General features: G+C 45.5%; 1 protein-coding gene across 1 annotated transcript; it reads right to left on the bottom strand.

Moving 5' to 3' along the window:
* Positions 1-2,285: 2,285 nt before the first annotated feature.
* Positions 2,286-13,881, bottom strand: LOC119846262 (omega-hydroxyceramide transacylase-like). Its single transcript, XM_038379674.2, has 7 exons — positions 13,680-13,881; positions 8,416-8,648; positions 7,384-7,449; positions 5,550-5,759; positions 5,066-5,126; positions 4,835-4,903; positions 2,286-2,549 (listed from the first exon to the last, which is right to left on the bottom strand). Exons 1-7 carry the CDS (start codon positions 13,879-13,881, stop codon positions 2,419-2,421), a joined length of 972 nt encoding a protein of 323 aa, XP_038235602.2. The 3' UTR covers positions 2,286-2,418.
* Positions 13,882-15,382: the final 1,501 nt, after the last annotated feature.

Genomic DNA, 15,382 nt, shown 5'->3' with positions numbered 1-15,382 from the left:
GAAAGTAAAGAGAGATGATCCCTTCCCAGCTGTGATAATATTTTGGACCACCATATGGTCAAGAAAATGGCAAACGCCACTTTGATTCCTCCATGTTGCCCCTACCACCACCCATGTTTCATTTCTCACCTGTCTTTCCCGATTCCACTACAAATTTATAAAGGAAGTTTGGGAACCAGATTTCATTCTTCACCTACGCACTTGGGGTGGCTGGGTGGTGTTAGTGGCCTGTGAGATACAGGAGGTCAGGCCCTTCTGGCCTTGAACTCTGTGACTTCATATGTACTTCCGAGTGGGGCGAGGGGCCAACAGGACAGCACAACAGACTGTCCCAGTCCTCATTCCGGGCCTGATCCAGATCCCATTCAGTCAATGGAAAGACTCCCATTGACTTTGGTGGGCTTTGATCAGGCCCTTGCAGACCGTGGTTCTGCAGCTGCTGTCGGAATGGCCTCCTTGGAAGTTGGATGATTGGTTGTCTTCCTGTACCGAGCAAACATTTCTCCCCTGGCATAGATCCCTGTAGCTCTAGTGACTTCAATGGAGTGGTACCGATTTACAGCTGCTGGGAATCCAACCCCTTGTCAGGGAATCCCATGCTCAGCTTTGAGGCTGTGTAAATGATGATGACAGGTTCACCTCCCTGCTTCTGATCCACTATCTTCCAAATTCCAGTAGGACTTGCTTACCTCTCCATACTCCTCTTTGCTCCTTCCTTCTCCACTAGCTCATTAAACTCCTTCCAACCATGCCCTCAGCCAATTGGGTTTTTAAACGGTAGAATGCCCTACCTCTCTGCTGCTTATGGATCCAGCAATGCAATCAGTGATTTTAACAAATTACCGCCTCCTTATTAACCCTTGTCGCTCAACCCCTATCTCCCACAAGGTCCCGCAAACGCCCTGTGCTTTACAAGCTAATGAGAGAAGAGGCAACATACTGTGGTTGGGCTCAGAAGAAAGCTCTAGTTGGCAACACTCTTCTCATCGGGTGGAACTAACTGTTCACCTGGCAGAGACTCAACCCCCTTCAGCAGTATTCTGGCTAAAATCCGATAGCTGGGCTTTCCAAACGTGACTAGTGATTAAGAAGTTCCTCGGTATTTGTGTGCTCAGCTTGAGCTGCCTAATTTTCAGAAGGTAGGTGCTCAGGAGGCACCGAAAAACTTTTGCATCTGTTATTCCAGATGCCGGGCCCAGATCCACAAAGGTATTTAGGCACTTAACTACCATTGATTCAATGGGAATTAGGCCCCCAACTATCTCTGAGGATCTGGGCACAAGTGCCTAATTTAATGATGATGAGCCCTTTGAAATTCCACAGTCAATCTCAGCTAGGGGAATCCAATAAACGAAGGCCATCTCTCCAGTTACAAGCATACAGAGGCACATTGTACCGGCACAGCTGTGACTCTGTAAGAGCGCGCACGTAGCCACATTATGCTGACGGGCGAGAGCTCTCCTGTTGACATATAAAACCAGCTCAGTGAGCAGCGGGAGCTATATCAGCGGGAGAGCGTCTCCTGCCAGCATTGCACTGTGCACACAAGCACTTATGCCAGCAAAACATATGTTGCTCATGGGGTGTGAGGGTTTTTCCCCCCCACCCGTGAGTGACAAAAGTTTTGCCAACATAAGTACTAGTGTAGACATGGCCTAAATTTCATTTTTTTTCTTTCTGATTTCGGGATTTTTTTTGGGGGGGGGGGTTACAAAGTGACAACAAAAGGTTAGAAGAAGTTTATAGGAAGACTTAGAACTATTTAAAATCTCTATTGTGGGGTGTTATCATTCAAAAACCCCTTGTCCAAATCAATTCAAATTTTGCAAAACAAAAGTTGTACTTTAGCACTAGATCTAACCAGTCACTAAGGCAGTTGATATGACTTTTCTTGTAGCATGTATTTGGGGAGGGCAAAATAGGACGTAAAAGAGAAACCCAGTTTCAATTTTAACCCTGGCTTAGCAAATCCCACTGATTGATTTTGCTTGTTAGAACTTATTCGTATACACACATACAGAGATATATGCAAGCTACGTGACTTACCCAGGTCACACAGCGAATCAGTGGTTGAACTGGGAACAGAACCCAGGTGTCCTAGCCACTTGTCAACTAAGGGACACTGAAGTCAGATACTCAGCTGGGGTAAATCAGAATAAGTCTAACTGGAGAAATTGGCATGATGCCGATTTACACCAGCTGAGAATCGATTTTTCCGTCAAAGTAGCTGAACTCAAGGAACAACCCTGGGGAAGACAAGGCAGTGCCTAGTTTTAACACACATGAACTGGTCAAGTTATAGACTCCGTGGCAAGCCTTGTCTTCACTCAGCTACTAGCTTGAATGAAGAGCACACCCTTCTTTTCGGATGAAGACAGGGCCTTTGTGGCTGTTGTGAAATCCTCATACAAGTCGTTCTCACCTGTCTGTGAGAGAAGGTGACATGTTCATGTGAAGTTTGCATGGCACAAGATGCTGTGATGTGATCTCAGCAGCTGAGCCCAGGGATCCAGGCATCTCCTTGCTCTTCGGAGCAGGCAGAGCTACCGCTAAAAGCCAACAGAGGTGAAACAAACAAATACAATCCTTAAATAACAAGTGGTCAATAAAGGCAAATTCAATTAAAAGGAAACTCAAATATCCGCTCCCCCTTATTATTATGCAAAAAGAAAAAGAGTACTTGTGGCACCTTAGAGACTAACAAATTTATTTGAGCATAAGCTTTCGTGAGCTACAGCTCACTTCATTGGATGCATGCAGTGGAAAATACAGTGGGGAGATTTTATATACATAGAGAACATGAAACAATGGGTGTTACCGTACACACTGTAACAAGAGCGATCAGGTAAGGTGAGCTATTACCAGCAGGAGAGAAAAAAAAAACTTTTGTAGTGATAATCAAGGTGGGCCATTTCCAGCAGTTGATAAGAATGTGTGAGGAACAGTGGGTGGGGGTGTGGGGGGGCAATAAACATGGGGAAATAGTTTTACTTTGTGTAATGACACATCCACTCCCAGTCTTTATTCAAGCCTAATGTAATGCTGTCCAGTTTGCAAATGAATTCCAATTCAGCAGTCTCTCGGTGGAGTCTGTTTTTGATGTTTTTTTGTTGAAGAATTGCAACTTTTAGGTCTGTAATCGAGTGACCAGAGAGATTGAAGTGTTCTTCGACTGATTTTTGAATATTATAATTCCTGACGTCTGATTTGTGTCCATTTATTCTTTTATGTAGAGACTGTCTGGCTTGGCCAATCAGGGACACCATCATAGGGCCTAATCACATCAGCCACACTATCAGAAGCTTGTTCATCTGCACATCTACCAATTTGATATATGCCATCATGTGCCAGCAATGCCCCTCTGCCATGTACATTGGCCAGACTGGACAGTCTCTACGTGGATGTGTCATTACACAAAGTAAAACTATTTCTCCATGTTTATTCCCCTCCACCCCCCCACTGTTCCTCACACATTCTTGTCAACTGCTGGAAATGGCCCACCTTGATTATCACTACAAAAGGTTTTTTTTCTCTCCTGCTGGTAATAGCTCACCTTACCTGATCACTCTTGTTACAGTCTGTATGGTAACACCCATTGTTTCGTGTTCTCCATGTATATAAAATCTCCCCACTGTATTTTCCACTGAATGCATCCGATGAAGTGAGCTGTAGCTCACGAAAGCATGGTCAGTGGCTGGTCTGCAGCTCTATCCCTCTGCCCCGGCACTGACCCATAATAATAAGAGGTTTCAGAGTAGCAGCCATGTTAGTCTGTAGCCACAAAAACAACAGGAGGACTTGTGGCACCTTAGAGACTAACACATTTATTTGAGCATAAGCTTTCGTGAGCTACAGCTCACTTCATCGGATGCATTCAGTGGAAAGTACAGTGGGGAGATTTTATATAGAATCTATGATTCTATATAAAATCTCCCCACTGTATTTTCCACTGAATGCATCCGATGAAGTGAGCTGTAGCTCACGAAAGCTTATGCTCAAATAAATGTGTTAGTCTCTAAGGTGCCACAAGTCCTCCTGTTGTTTTTGTGGCTACAGACTAACATGGCTGCTACTCTGAAACCTCTTATTATTATGGGTCAGTGCCGGGGCAGAGGGATAGAGCTGCAGACCAGCCACTGACCATGTTCCTTTCTCAAAGACCCCTCTGGGGTTGCTGCTGGGCGTGGCTCCCAATGCACATCTATAATGCTACATAAGTAATGAGTAATCATCATATAACCATCTCTGCCCAGAGGGAGTGAGAAAGAAGCTGGACCCTCCGAGATATTGGCCTGAGTCAGCCCATGGGGCAGAAGGGAAGAAGCCATGTGTTTGATGATGTTTCACACACAACCGGCTCGGCAAGATGCACCAATAACAGTCACTTTAGTGAATATGGCCTTCGCTCCCTCCCATAGGCGCTGACTTTTATTTTTCCATGGGGGTGCCCCACAAGCCTCTCTGCCCCAAGGCTCCCCCCCTCCCTCAAGGCTCCACCCTCACTCTGCCTCTTCCCACCCCCCCTCCACCTCTTCCCTGAGGCCCTCGTTGCTCGCTGCCCTCCCCCAAGCCGCTCCCTGAGCCACCAAATAGCTATGGCTGGTGGATGCTAAGTACCCGCTAATATTTTTTCTGTGGGTGCTCCGGCCCTGAGCACCCACAGAGTTGACACCTATGTTCCCTCTCCTTCCTGATGGTCTTACTGCGTTCCTGATGGGTTTGCAAAGGAGGTACTCCATGTCCTTTCACTTCCTGCCGCATGCCATAGAGATCTCGGTGTAATGTTACTTGGCTAGTGAAAACCAACAGGAGAGAAGAAATACAGATCCTCTACCTTTGTCACAGTGCACAGGTGTCGGCTGTGGTATTTTCTTGTCCGTTCCATTTACTGTCCCGTTCTCCCCTATTGATAATTACTAGAGTTACATGTTCACAAATAATCACATGAACTTGGGTGATGTGTAATGATCTGGGATTGTGCAAAAGATCTTAGTAATGCTTTGTGAGACGGAGTCAGCTAGGAATTCCTAACTCACATAGACCTCCCAATCTTTGTAACACTTACTGTGCCTCTGTAAGAAGAAAATGGCATCGTGATATCCTTGTAAATAAAACTCACGTAGCACCTGCCGGGGAAACCACTCAGCATTATAAAGGAGAGTCATTCGAATTGCAAAAAAAGTGCCCCTGTGGGCAGTAATCACAGTGTTGCCAATTCTTGCCATTTCTTTGTGCATCTCACAATATTTGGTGTTTTTCTTAAAGCACCAGCTACTGGAGTCATGTGATTTTTTTATTTTATTTATTTATTTTTGGTGAGCATCTCTGCCTTCATTAAAAAACATTGCTGTGGAGTAAAGCCTGAAAATTTGAATTCTAAAGGCTGAAACATCAGAAAGCAAATAGAACCTACCCAGAATTTTTTCCTAAGGCACATGATTTTTAAGCAATCTCGTGATTTGGGCTGGGGGATGATTTATGATCCTCACATGCTTGGGGTTGGCAATACTGAAATAATCTGTCACTGTGCGGTCCCTGAGGCTACTCACCGGAGGACTGGGTGGGAAAATACTATAAGTAAACCTGCTCAAGTTCTCAGCTGAGAGCTGGAAGGTGCTTCGGAAGAAGCTAATGCAGTTGAAATAGGCTGGGCAGTCCCTCGGGCAGATGTCGACCTCTCCTGTGTAAGGGGATACTGTGATCATGGTTTCCGAGTCTGAGCCAGGCTGCATGTTAGTCATACCTCCATCAATGTAGCGCTGAGAAGACATGCGGTTTGAATCAGATAATGGTTCATCTTTGGTGTGTATCACAGCATGCTTATCTCATGTGCACCCCTTAACAAGAGAGCCAAATCCCATTAGGAAGTCCAGATCACAACTTAGGCACGTAAAATGGGAACTTTGGGGCCCAGTTCTCATTTACGTTAAGGCCACTTAACACTGGAGTGCAAATCACATTGAAGCCCATTTTAAGGCCCTTTTACACTGTCTTAGTACAAATGAGAATCAAGGCCTTATGTAGCTAATGCCATTGCATGAAGGGGGGGTCTTGTGGTTAAGGCAGCAGATTGGGAGTAAAGAGATCTAGGGAGTGGATCCTCAGTTCAAGTAAATCAGCACAGGTCCATTGCATTTACTGGAGCTATTCCCATTCACACCAGGTGAGAACATGGTCCCTAGATTCTAGATGCCATTGTGTAGATCTGGGTTCAGGACGGGCCCTTATATGCATACTGCAGACGAATATTAACTTGTGCCAGCTGGGGCACATGATAGTGCTAATGGCTTAAGCAAACACTTGCAACCTGGAGGGATCCATATGCCCAGAGCTTAACTCAACTTGCTGGTTTCGTTTGCACTTTTGCCTCCTCCACAGCTCCTAGTCAACCTGAAACTTGCATCAAAACTCAAGGGGTGTGAAGTCCCATGGACTGAAACTGACAAAAATGCTTCTTGGAATAATAACCCACTAGGACCCTGTCATAAACAGACAGCTAAGTTAGCATAAAATCCCTCCTTTACCTGTAAAGGGTTAAGAAGCTCAGATAACCTGGTTGGCACCTGACCAAAAGGATCAATAAGGGGAGAAGATACTTTCAGATCTGTGGGGGAAGGGTTTTTTTATGTTTCTTTGTGTTCTCTCTGGGTCAGCGAGGAACCAGGGCAGGGTTCTCCTAAAGCCATACCTGAATTAAGCATCTAAGGTTACAAATTGTAAGGAAATGCGTTAGATTATCTTTTGGTTTAGCTTGTGAATTTTCCCTGTGCTAAGAGGGAGGTTTATCCTGTTTTTTGTAACTTTGAAGTTTTGCCTAGAGGGGAATCCTCTATGTTTTAAATCTTATTACTTTGTAAAATTACCTTCCATTCTGATTTTACAGAGGTGTTTCTTTTATTTTTTTCCTTTATAATAAAGTTCTGTTTTTTAAGAATCTGATTGCTTTTTAGTGTCCTAAAAACCTAAGGGTCTGGTCTGTGCTCACCTTGTTTACCTATCTGGTTGGTAGATTATTCTCAAGCCTCCCTAGGAAAGGGGGTGAAGGGGCTTGGGGGAATATTTTGGGGAAACAGAAACTCCAAGTGATCCTTTTCCTGAATCTTTGTCTAACTCACTTGGTGGTGGCAGCAGTACCCATCCAAGGACAAGGAAGGATTTGTGCCTTGGGGAAGTTTTTAACCTAAGCTGGTAGAAATAAGCTTAGGGGGTCTTTCATGCGGATCCCCACATCTGTATCCCAGAGTTCAGAGTGGGGAGGGAACCTTGACAGACCCCAGGCAGCAAGGGCTGCACACCACAGCTGCGTGCCTAAGATCCATGTCAGCCCACCATCAGGTGGGATCAGAACATTTTCCACCTGGAGCATTGGCAAAGAGCACTCACCATGCCTTGGAAGGAGGGAGGGTTGAATCCACAATAGACAGGAAGGAAGCAGCTACAGATCACTGCCTGCAGGGAGAGAGGCAGAGGGTTACAGGTGAGTAGAGAGAAATATTTTAGAGGAATATAATATACCAGGAAATGTACCAGGGAATATACCAGGTAATAATGTTTCCCTCTGAAAATGCTGCACCTATTGTTACAAGTAACACCTCAGACTGACACGATGGGGCAAGCGTAGAGGGGAAAAAAGCTGGTTGTCTTTATTTCAGTGTGTTGATGCTGTGCCATTGCCAGCAATTTGTGAACAGGCTCTTTGGCTGCTCTGCTGTTGGTTAGTTGCACTTCCCAGCTGAGGTAGGGCAACGGACCAGGTGAGGTGGGGGCTATTCTCATCTCTGTCACTGACTTGTTACGGGACCTAGTGCAAGTCACTCCCTCTCCCTGTTCTTCACTTTTTCCATCTGTAAACTGGACACAATGATGCTTTTCTTCCATATGAGGCCAGCTCTTCTACAGTCATTGGCCAACACAATGGCCAACACATTGTTGCAACTGATTCAAATGAGGACTGAATTCCAAGAGCCTATTAAAGGTTTGATTCCCATTGTGCTGCCTGATGGGAGAATTCCAGAGAAACTGATGGTGAATCCAGCCAGACAGCTCTGTAAATTGGTAGGTCAGAGCAGAACTGGCATTTTCACTCATGGGCACAGATCATGCAACGGGCAGAATCAGTCACTATGGGTTAATTTGTATGTGGCCGCTGTCTCCGTATCCAAATGGCCGCTGGATAAATAAGCCAACAAGAGTTAGAGCTGATGGAATATTTTGCTTATAACTTGATTCTCAGCTGGGGATGGAGCCTCTGTGGACCGGGTTGGAATTCTCCCTTCATAGCCTGCACCTGCAGTTTGAGTTAGGCTCAACAAGAGTCCTCTCTCCCTAATAAACTCAGTTGTTCTTTCCCTAGCTCATCATCGGTTTAATGACTTCCCCCTCTTCTAAATACATAGGAAACAAAGCCACCATTACCTGTACAACCTCCTCCTTCGATCTGTACTCTGAAATGATGACGTTCTGTAAGTCCAACACACGCGTGAGGGAAATGCAAAGCTTCCCCGAAGCCAGCTGGTGTGAGTTCTCTGGCAGTAGTTGACTCATCCCCTTCTCTATGATCCGAAGCATACGGTGGCCTGGACAAAGGGTGAGAATACTCACTTTCTTGGCTTCTTCCATAGCTTCATGAAAAAATTCTTCTATCAGACCTGGGAGGGAGTAACCGATCACAATCACCAGCGTTTATAGACAGAAAGGAACACATTCCTCTCCCGTCCCAATAGCAGATGCTATACAGTGATGAGTGTGGGATGAGAACCTATAGAATAGAATATTCTAAAATCTGTAGACAAGAATGTTGTTGTTACTTGTCTTGTGGTAGTACCTAGAATTCCCTGTCAAAGGTTCCACAGTGCTAGGGCTTGTACACGCAAGTAATGAAAAGGTCCCTGTTCCAAGATGCTTATTGCCTAAGATTAAGAGAGTCAAGGGGAGCTTTGTTGTACGCATATAGAATTTGGCTCATGGTACCTTACAGTTAATTTGATACCTGGTTAACTTTAGCCTCCATTTGATTGGATCAGAACCCCAGGAACACAAATATTTGTGTTAAGAGAGCCTAAGTATTTACACAGGCTCAATGTGTCTAGTGAGTCAAAATGTGCCAAACAAATAATAGATAGTCCCATCTGTGAAAAGAAAAAGAGTATTTGTGGCACCTTAGAGACTAACAAATTTATTTGAGCATAAGCTTTTGTGAGCTACAGCTCACTTCTTCGGATGCATTCAGTGAAGTGAGCTATAGCTCACGAAAGCTTATGCTCAAATAAATTTATAAGTCTCTAAGGTGCCACAAGTACTCCTTTTCTTTTTTGCGAATACAGACTAGCATGGCTGCTACTCTGAAACTCATCTGTGAAGCCATCCCTAATGATGTGCTAGGCAATATCCATTATTATTATTATTATTTATTATTAAGGACCTGATAAGATTATCGGGGGGCACCCTAAATAAGGCATTTGCAATCCAATCTGGCCCACAATCTGGGCTGTAAGCATTTTATTTAGGGTGTAGCCCAGGGAGCAGGTTCACAGTCTGTGACCTTGTAATAGTCACAATTAATAATCCCCGATGGATGTTACTTTACACGCCATTGGTAATATCTTCAGGGCTGATGCTCTCCATTATATGTTAGGCACATGTGGATTCATTGTAGACTATGGTGATGTATAAATAATTAGCAATATAAAGTGAGCTCAACCAGCACTGGGTTCTATGTGAAAACTCTTTCCAAGAAGAATCTCAAAGCATATCTTCTCCACGGTAGTAAAAGAAAGAGCTGTGAATCTGGGCTTCCCCAGTGATTCCTGCAGGGGAGTTGGGCGGAGCAGTGTAATAAATATCAGGAGTCAGGGAGAAAACAAACATCAAACAATCTGTCAGGGGGGAACAAACTTTTCTCCCCTGCAGTTGCTATTTAGCTGACAGTTGCATTTTCACAAGAAAGCATTAAGGCCATAAGGACATAAGAACAGCCATACTAAGTCAGACCAAAGGTCCATCTAGCCCAGTATCCTGTCTTCTGACAGTGGCCAATGCCAGGTGACCGAGAGGGGATGAACAGAACAAATGATCATCAAGTGATCCATCCCCTGTGGCCTATTCCCAGCTTCTGGTAAACAGGGGCTAGGAACACCATCCCTGCCCATCCTGGCTAATAGCCATTGATGGACCTGTCCTCCATGAACTTATCTAGTTCTTTTTTGAACCCTGTTATAGTCTTGGCCTTCATAGCATCCTCAGGCAAGGAGTTCCACAGGTTGACTGTGTGTTGTGTGAAGAAACACTTCCTTTTGTTTTAAACCTGCTGCCTATTAATTTCATTTGGTGACCCCTAGTTCTTGTGTTATGAGAAGGTGTAAATAACACTTGCTTATTTACTTTCTCCACGCCTGTCATGATTTTACAGAACTCTATTACATCCCCCCTTAGCCATCTCTTTTCCAAGCTGAAAAGTCGCAGTCTTACTAATCGCTCCTCATATGGCAGCCGTTCCATACCCCTAATCATTTTTGTTGCCCTTTTCTGAACCTTTTCCAATTCCAATAGATCTTTTTTGAGATGGGACGACCACATCTGATTCAAAGCACTCTGAAGTGAATGGAAAGACTTCAGAGGGCTTTAGCTCAACCGTAAATTGGCAGCAATCTCAATGTTGTAGATTTCACCTCAGGAGCAGAATCTAAATATTGCGTCATAGACGATGACTTTTGTAACTGAAGACGCTTGCACATGTTGTTACTAGATTGTACCTAACACTCCCCAGTGTGTTTCACCCACACACAACATCACAAGACAAGTCCCTGGATTTGGTCCAACCTTACATCTCACCAGCCAAACCTCCTTTCAAAGTCACGTTGGCTTGCATAAGGGTAAGCCCCCCTCACACTCATCTCTAAAAGAAAGGAATTGATGAGTTAAGAGAAACATCTTCCCCCTATCGTATCCCAACAACGTGCAGAGCACGTAGACTGAGCGCCACCCCCAGACACAGAGAGAGAGACGCTCCATCCACTCGTCTATCCGCCTTGTGCTGCAATGCCAGGACCTTAACTCTGACTCATCAGCAACATTAGCAGGTTGGCACAGGTGCACTGGGGAAGTATGTTTGTGGCCCGTTGGCAGGGAGACCTGGTCCGATGAGCTCCAGGATACTTGTCAAACCATTTCTGCATGGAGGAAAAGGAAGTAAGATCCCTGGGCTAAAAGAGGTATGCATGAGGGATGCAGAAATATGCCTGTTATGGCCCACCCAATCCTCATTTATCTCTCTACTGTCTTCTTACACATTGTTCCTTGATCCAGACCCCCTCCAGTCTTCTATTCAGGGCTCCTGTCCCCCATTGCCTCTGTCAGAGTTCAGGGCAACTGCATTTGCATTCCCCTCCGTGGTCCACCAACGGCACCCTCTCTGTGCTCCCAGCAACTCAGCCATCACCTCTTGTGGGTAGAGACCTGGGTCTCTCTCCCTCTTGACCGGGGTTTTTCCAAGCTGCACATTTCCCTGCCCTGTGATATCCCCAGCAAGCCAGACTGCCTAAACAGCCCAATGTGCTTTGCTGTGTCTTTGAAGGTTAGGAACATCTGTAACTGGCAGCAGTGACAAGTGACCACACAGCCCTTTGTAAGCACGCACATTTATTCTTAACATGAAAGCATTCCAGAGGAAACCTATTAAAACAATAAAAGAACCTACGCTCATGCTAACAACGTTACCAGAGATCATCCCTCATTCCAGTGAGTGCTCTGATAGGAGTCAGTCCTTCAAACCACACCAGGGGTTTTTCCTGTGGTTACAAGTTCATAACAACCTTAGCTCGAACTAGCACTCCCGTAAATAGTTCAGTCTTTCCTTTATACAGCTTGGTCCTTTGATACTGAGACTCCAGGAGCTGGTGAACATCAAAAAATGATCCCCTCCTCAAAGTGTAGGCTGGGTTTTTGCATATCTGGAAGTGGGGAATTTGCATTCACCTCCATCTAGAGATGCCCCAGGAAAACCACTTGACCCTCTTTGCCCACAAAGTCTATTCTTGCCTAGTATATTGTTCAGTATCGTACTTTGAAGTTCAGAACACTTCCCAATGTTCACATCCCATCTCTACTCTGGAGGTAGGTGACATGGCCCACACAAGCCATTCGTTTAACACAACGGACCCCAAACGTACTTAAACTTAATTCAGTAAGGTCTCCCGTGGATACTGGAGGAAATTCCATATCTGTCACAGCCTCCACTCTCAGTGGCTGCCCCCGCCCCCTTTTCCCCTGATCAGGACACTGCTGGCAGAAACCAGATGTTTGTGGCAAAATGCCAGAGGTTTCTAGGTGTAGCTCTCTGGAATTATGCCAAAGAGCAAGAGAAATAAAGACATAGGGAGCTTGACCAGAATAAGCTGTTCCATAAGAGCCCTAAGTGTGGGCCAGGGACAGCCAGAGAATGACTCAATACCTGGTGGGTAGCACACTTACCTGGGAGACCCACATGCCAGCCCCTACTCCACTGAATAGTTAAGTGTTTAGACAAAGTGCAACCACTCCCTCAGGAGAGCGCTCTGCCCCAGAATACACAACAGCTCAGTCATTAGGGCATCCACCTTGGAGGCCTGTGTTCAAGTCAGGCTCCAGGTCAGGCAGAGTGGGGATTTGAACCTGGGTCTTCCATAGCCCGCTGAGTACTCTAACCACTGGGCTGTTGGGTAAGGGAGTGGGAGGCAGAACCATCACCACCACTCATGCTCTTAGGGTGTCTCTGAGCATGCCTACCAGATTGGGTCCCACAGGCAAAACAGACAGAGAAATGCCTCATTTGGGACTTTCGTTGGGGCTTAGATGTGAGTTCAGCACCGAGCTGCTCAGTCATGTCAGGACTGAGGGGGCTGCGTGCGTGCCCAGCTGCAGACACTTAGGGGCCAGAGGTCTTTGGGTGGCAGCTGAACAGTGGTTTTGTGAATGCCCATGGTGCCTAAATTTTGGACTGAGGCACGTGCACCCTCTTGTGAGTAGCCCTAAGTCACTTGCCCAAGGGCGTACAGGAATCTGTGACAGAACAGGGAATTAAACCAGCTTTCTTCTGCCCAAAGATAGTGTCCTAACCACTGGATAGCCTTCCTCTCATATATACAAGTCGCTACCCTCAGGCATGCCAGCAGGACCCAATAACACTCTTCAAATATGCTAAGGGCTGTTATAAAGAGGACCAGGATCGATTGTTCTCCGTGTCCTCAAGATAGGGTAAGAAGTGATAGGCTTCATCTGCAGCATCAGAGATTTAGGTTAGATGTGAGGGAAAACTTTCTAACCATAAAGGAAGTTATGCTCTGGCACAAGCTTCCCAGGGAGACTGTGAAATCCCCGTCGTTGGTGGTTTTTAAGAACAGGTTGGACAAACCCCTGTCAGGTTTCCTTGGTCCTGCCTCAGCACAGGGGGATGGACTAGATCAGTGTTTCTCAATCTTTTTGATACCAGGGACCATCTTCCTGCCTTCCTAAATGGTGACAGGGAGATCTCAGGGATCAGCACTGGTCCACGGACCGGTTCTGAGGAAACACTGGAGTAGATGACCTCTTGAGGTCCTTTCCAGCCTTTCATTTCTCTGATTCTCTGCCCATTGACATACCCCTAGAAGAAGCCATGTTTAAAAACACACATACGGAATAAAGTAAATCGACACCTTCCTTACCAACGTCAACATCGCACGCCACTGCTGCAGCTACAACTGACCCACATGATGTTCCATAGACCTTGGATGCTGATCTCATTATTTCAGGTGCCAATTCCCATAAAGCCTGCACCACTCCTACCTGGTAGTTTATAAGAAACCCACTCCCTGAAAAAGAAAGAGAGATTGGGCTTCCGGGCCCCTTTGGATCTTCTTCAGCCATTGCCAACCACGCTGGGAGCTCAAACCTGCAGTTTGCAAAAGAGCTTGTGGGGTGCCGAACCTCTAGTCAGTGATAGAATGGCTGCACTTTGCTGACAAGCAGTGAGCACTGAGGTGTAGGCAGGGTTGGGTGGGGTCAGAAGACGCTTGGTGTTTTTATCTGATGCTATTAATCAACTCATAGCAGTGTGATTGCTCCGTAGCACTTAGCACTCAGTAATTATGCAGGTTGCTTTCTTCACTGGTAATCACAGAGTACAAGCGCCACACGAAACCTTATGAAAACAAAACATTTGCATTGGTTGTGCAAACATTAATGACCCCAATAACAAACTTCAAATGCATTTCCACCGAACCAGCACAGTTTCCTTATCCACTACAAAGGCATTATATACATTAGTGGAAACTTATACAGATGACTAGGAGTACTTGTGGCATCTTAGAGACTAACAAATTTATTAGAGCATAAGCTTTCGTGAGCTACAGCTCACTTCATCGGATGCATTTGCATCCAATGAAGTGAGCTGTAGCTCGCGAAAGCTTATGCTCTAATAAATTTGTTAGTCTCTAAAGTGCCACAAGTACTCCTTTTCTTTTTGCGAATACAGACTAACACGGCTGCTACTCTGAAAGATGACTAGGGAGGAATATAAAAATATTGCTCAAGCGTGCAGGGGTGTAATCAGGAAGGCCAAAGCACAACTGGAGTTGCAGCTAGCAAGGGATGTGAAGGGTAACAAGCATGGTTTCTTCAGGTATGTTAGCAACAAGAAAGTGGTCAGGGAAAGGGTGGGACCCTTAATGAATGGGGGAGGCAACCTAGTGACAGAGAATGTGGAAAAAGCTGAAGTACTCAATGTTTTTTTATGCCTCTATCTTCACAGACAAGGTCAGCTCCCAGACTGCTGCACTGGGCAGCACAGTATGGGGAGGAGTTGAACAGCCCTCAGTGGTGAAAGAACAGGTTAAGGACTATTTAGAAAAGCTGGACATGCACAAGTCCATGGGGTCCAGATCTAATGCATCCAAGGGTGCTGAGGGAGTTGGCTGATGTGACTGCAGAGCCATTGGCCATTATCTTTGAAAACTCATGATGATCAGAGGAGATCCCAGATGATTGGAAAAAGGCAAATATAGTGCCCTTCTTTAAAAAAGGGAAGAAGGAGACTCCGGGGAACTAGAGGCCAGTCAGCCTCACCTCAGTCCCCAGAAAAATCATGGAGCAGGTCCTCAAGGAATCCATTTTGAAGCAGCTTGGAGGAGAGGAAGGTGATCAGAAACAGTCAGCATTGAGAAAAGGAGGACTTGTGGCACCTTAGAGACTAACAAATTCATTGGAGCGTAAGCTTTCGTGAGCTACAGCGAGCTGTAGCTCACGAAAGCTTACGCCAAGCTGTAGCTCACGAAAGCTTATGCTCCAATAAATTTGTTAGTCTCTAAGGTGATGCATCCGATGAAGTGAGCTGTAGCTCACAAAAGCTTATGCTCAAATAAATTTGTTA

This window comes from Dermochelys coriacea, chromosome 21, assembly GCF_009764565.3.
Source record: "Dermochelys coriacea isolate rDerCor1 chromosome 21, rDerCor1.pri.v4, whole genome shotgun sequence".
Classification (NCBI taxonomy): domain Eukaryota; kingdom Metazoa; phylum Chordata; order Testudines; family Dermochelyidae; genus Dermochelys; species Dermochelys coriacea.
This window is presented reverse-complemented; position numbering and strand designations above follow the sequence as displayed.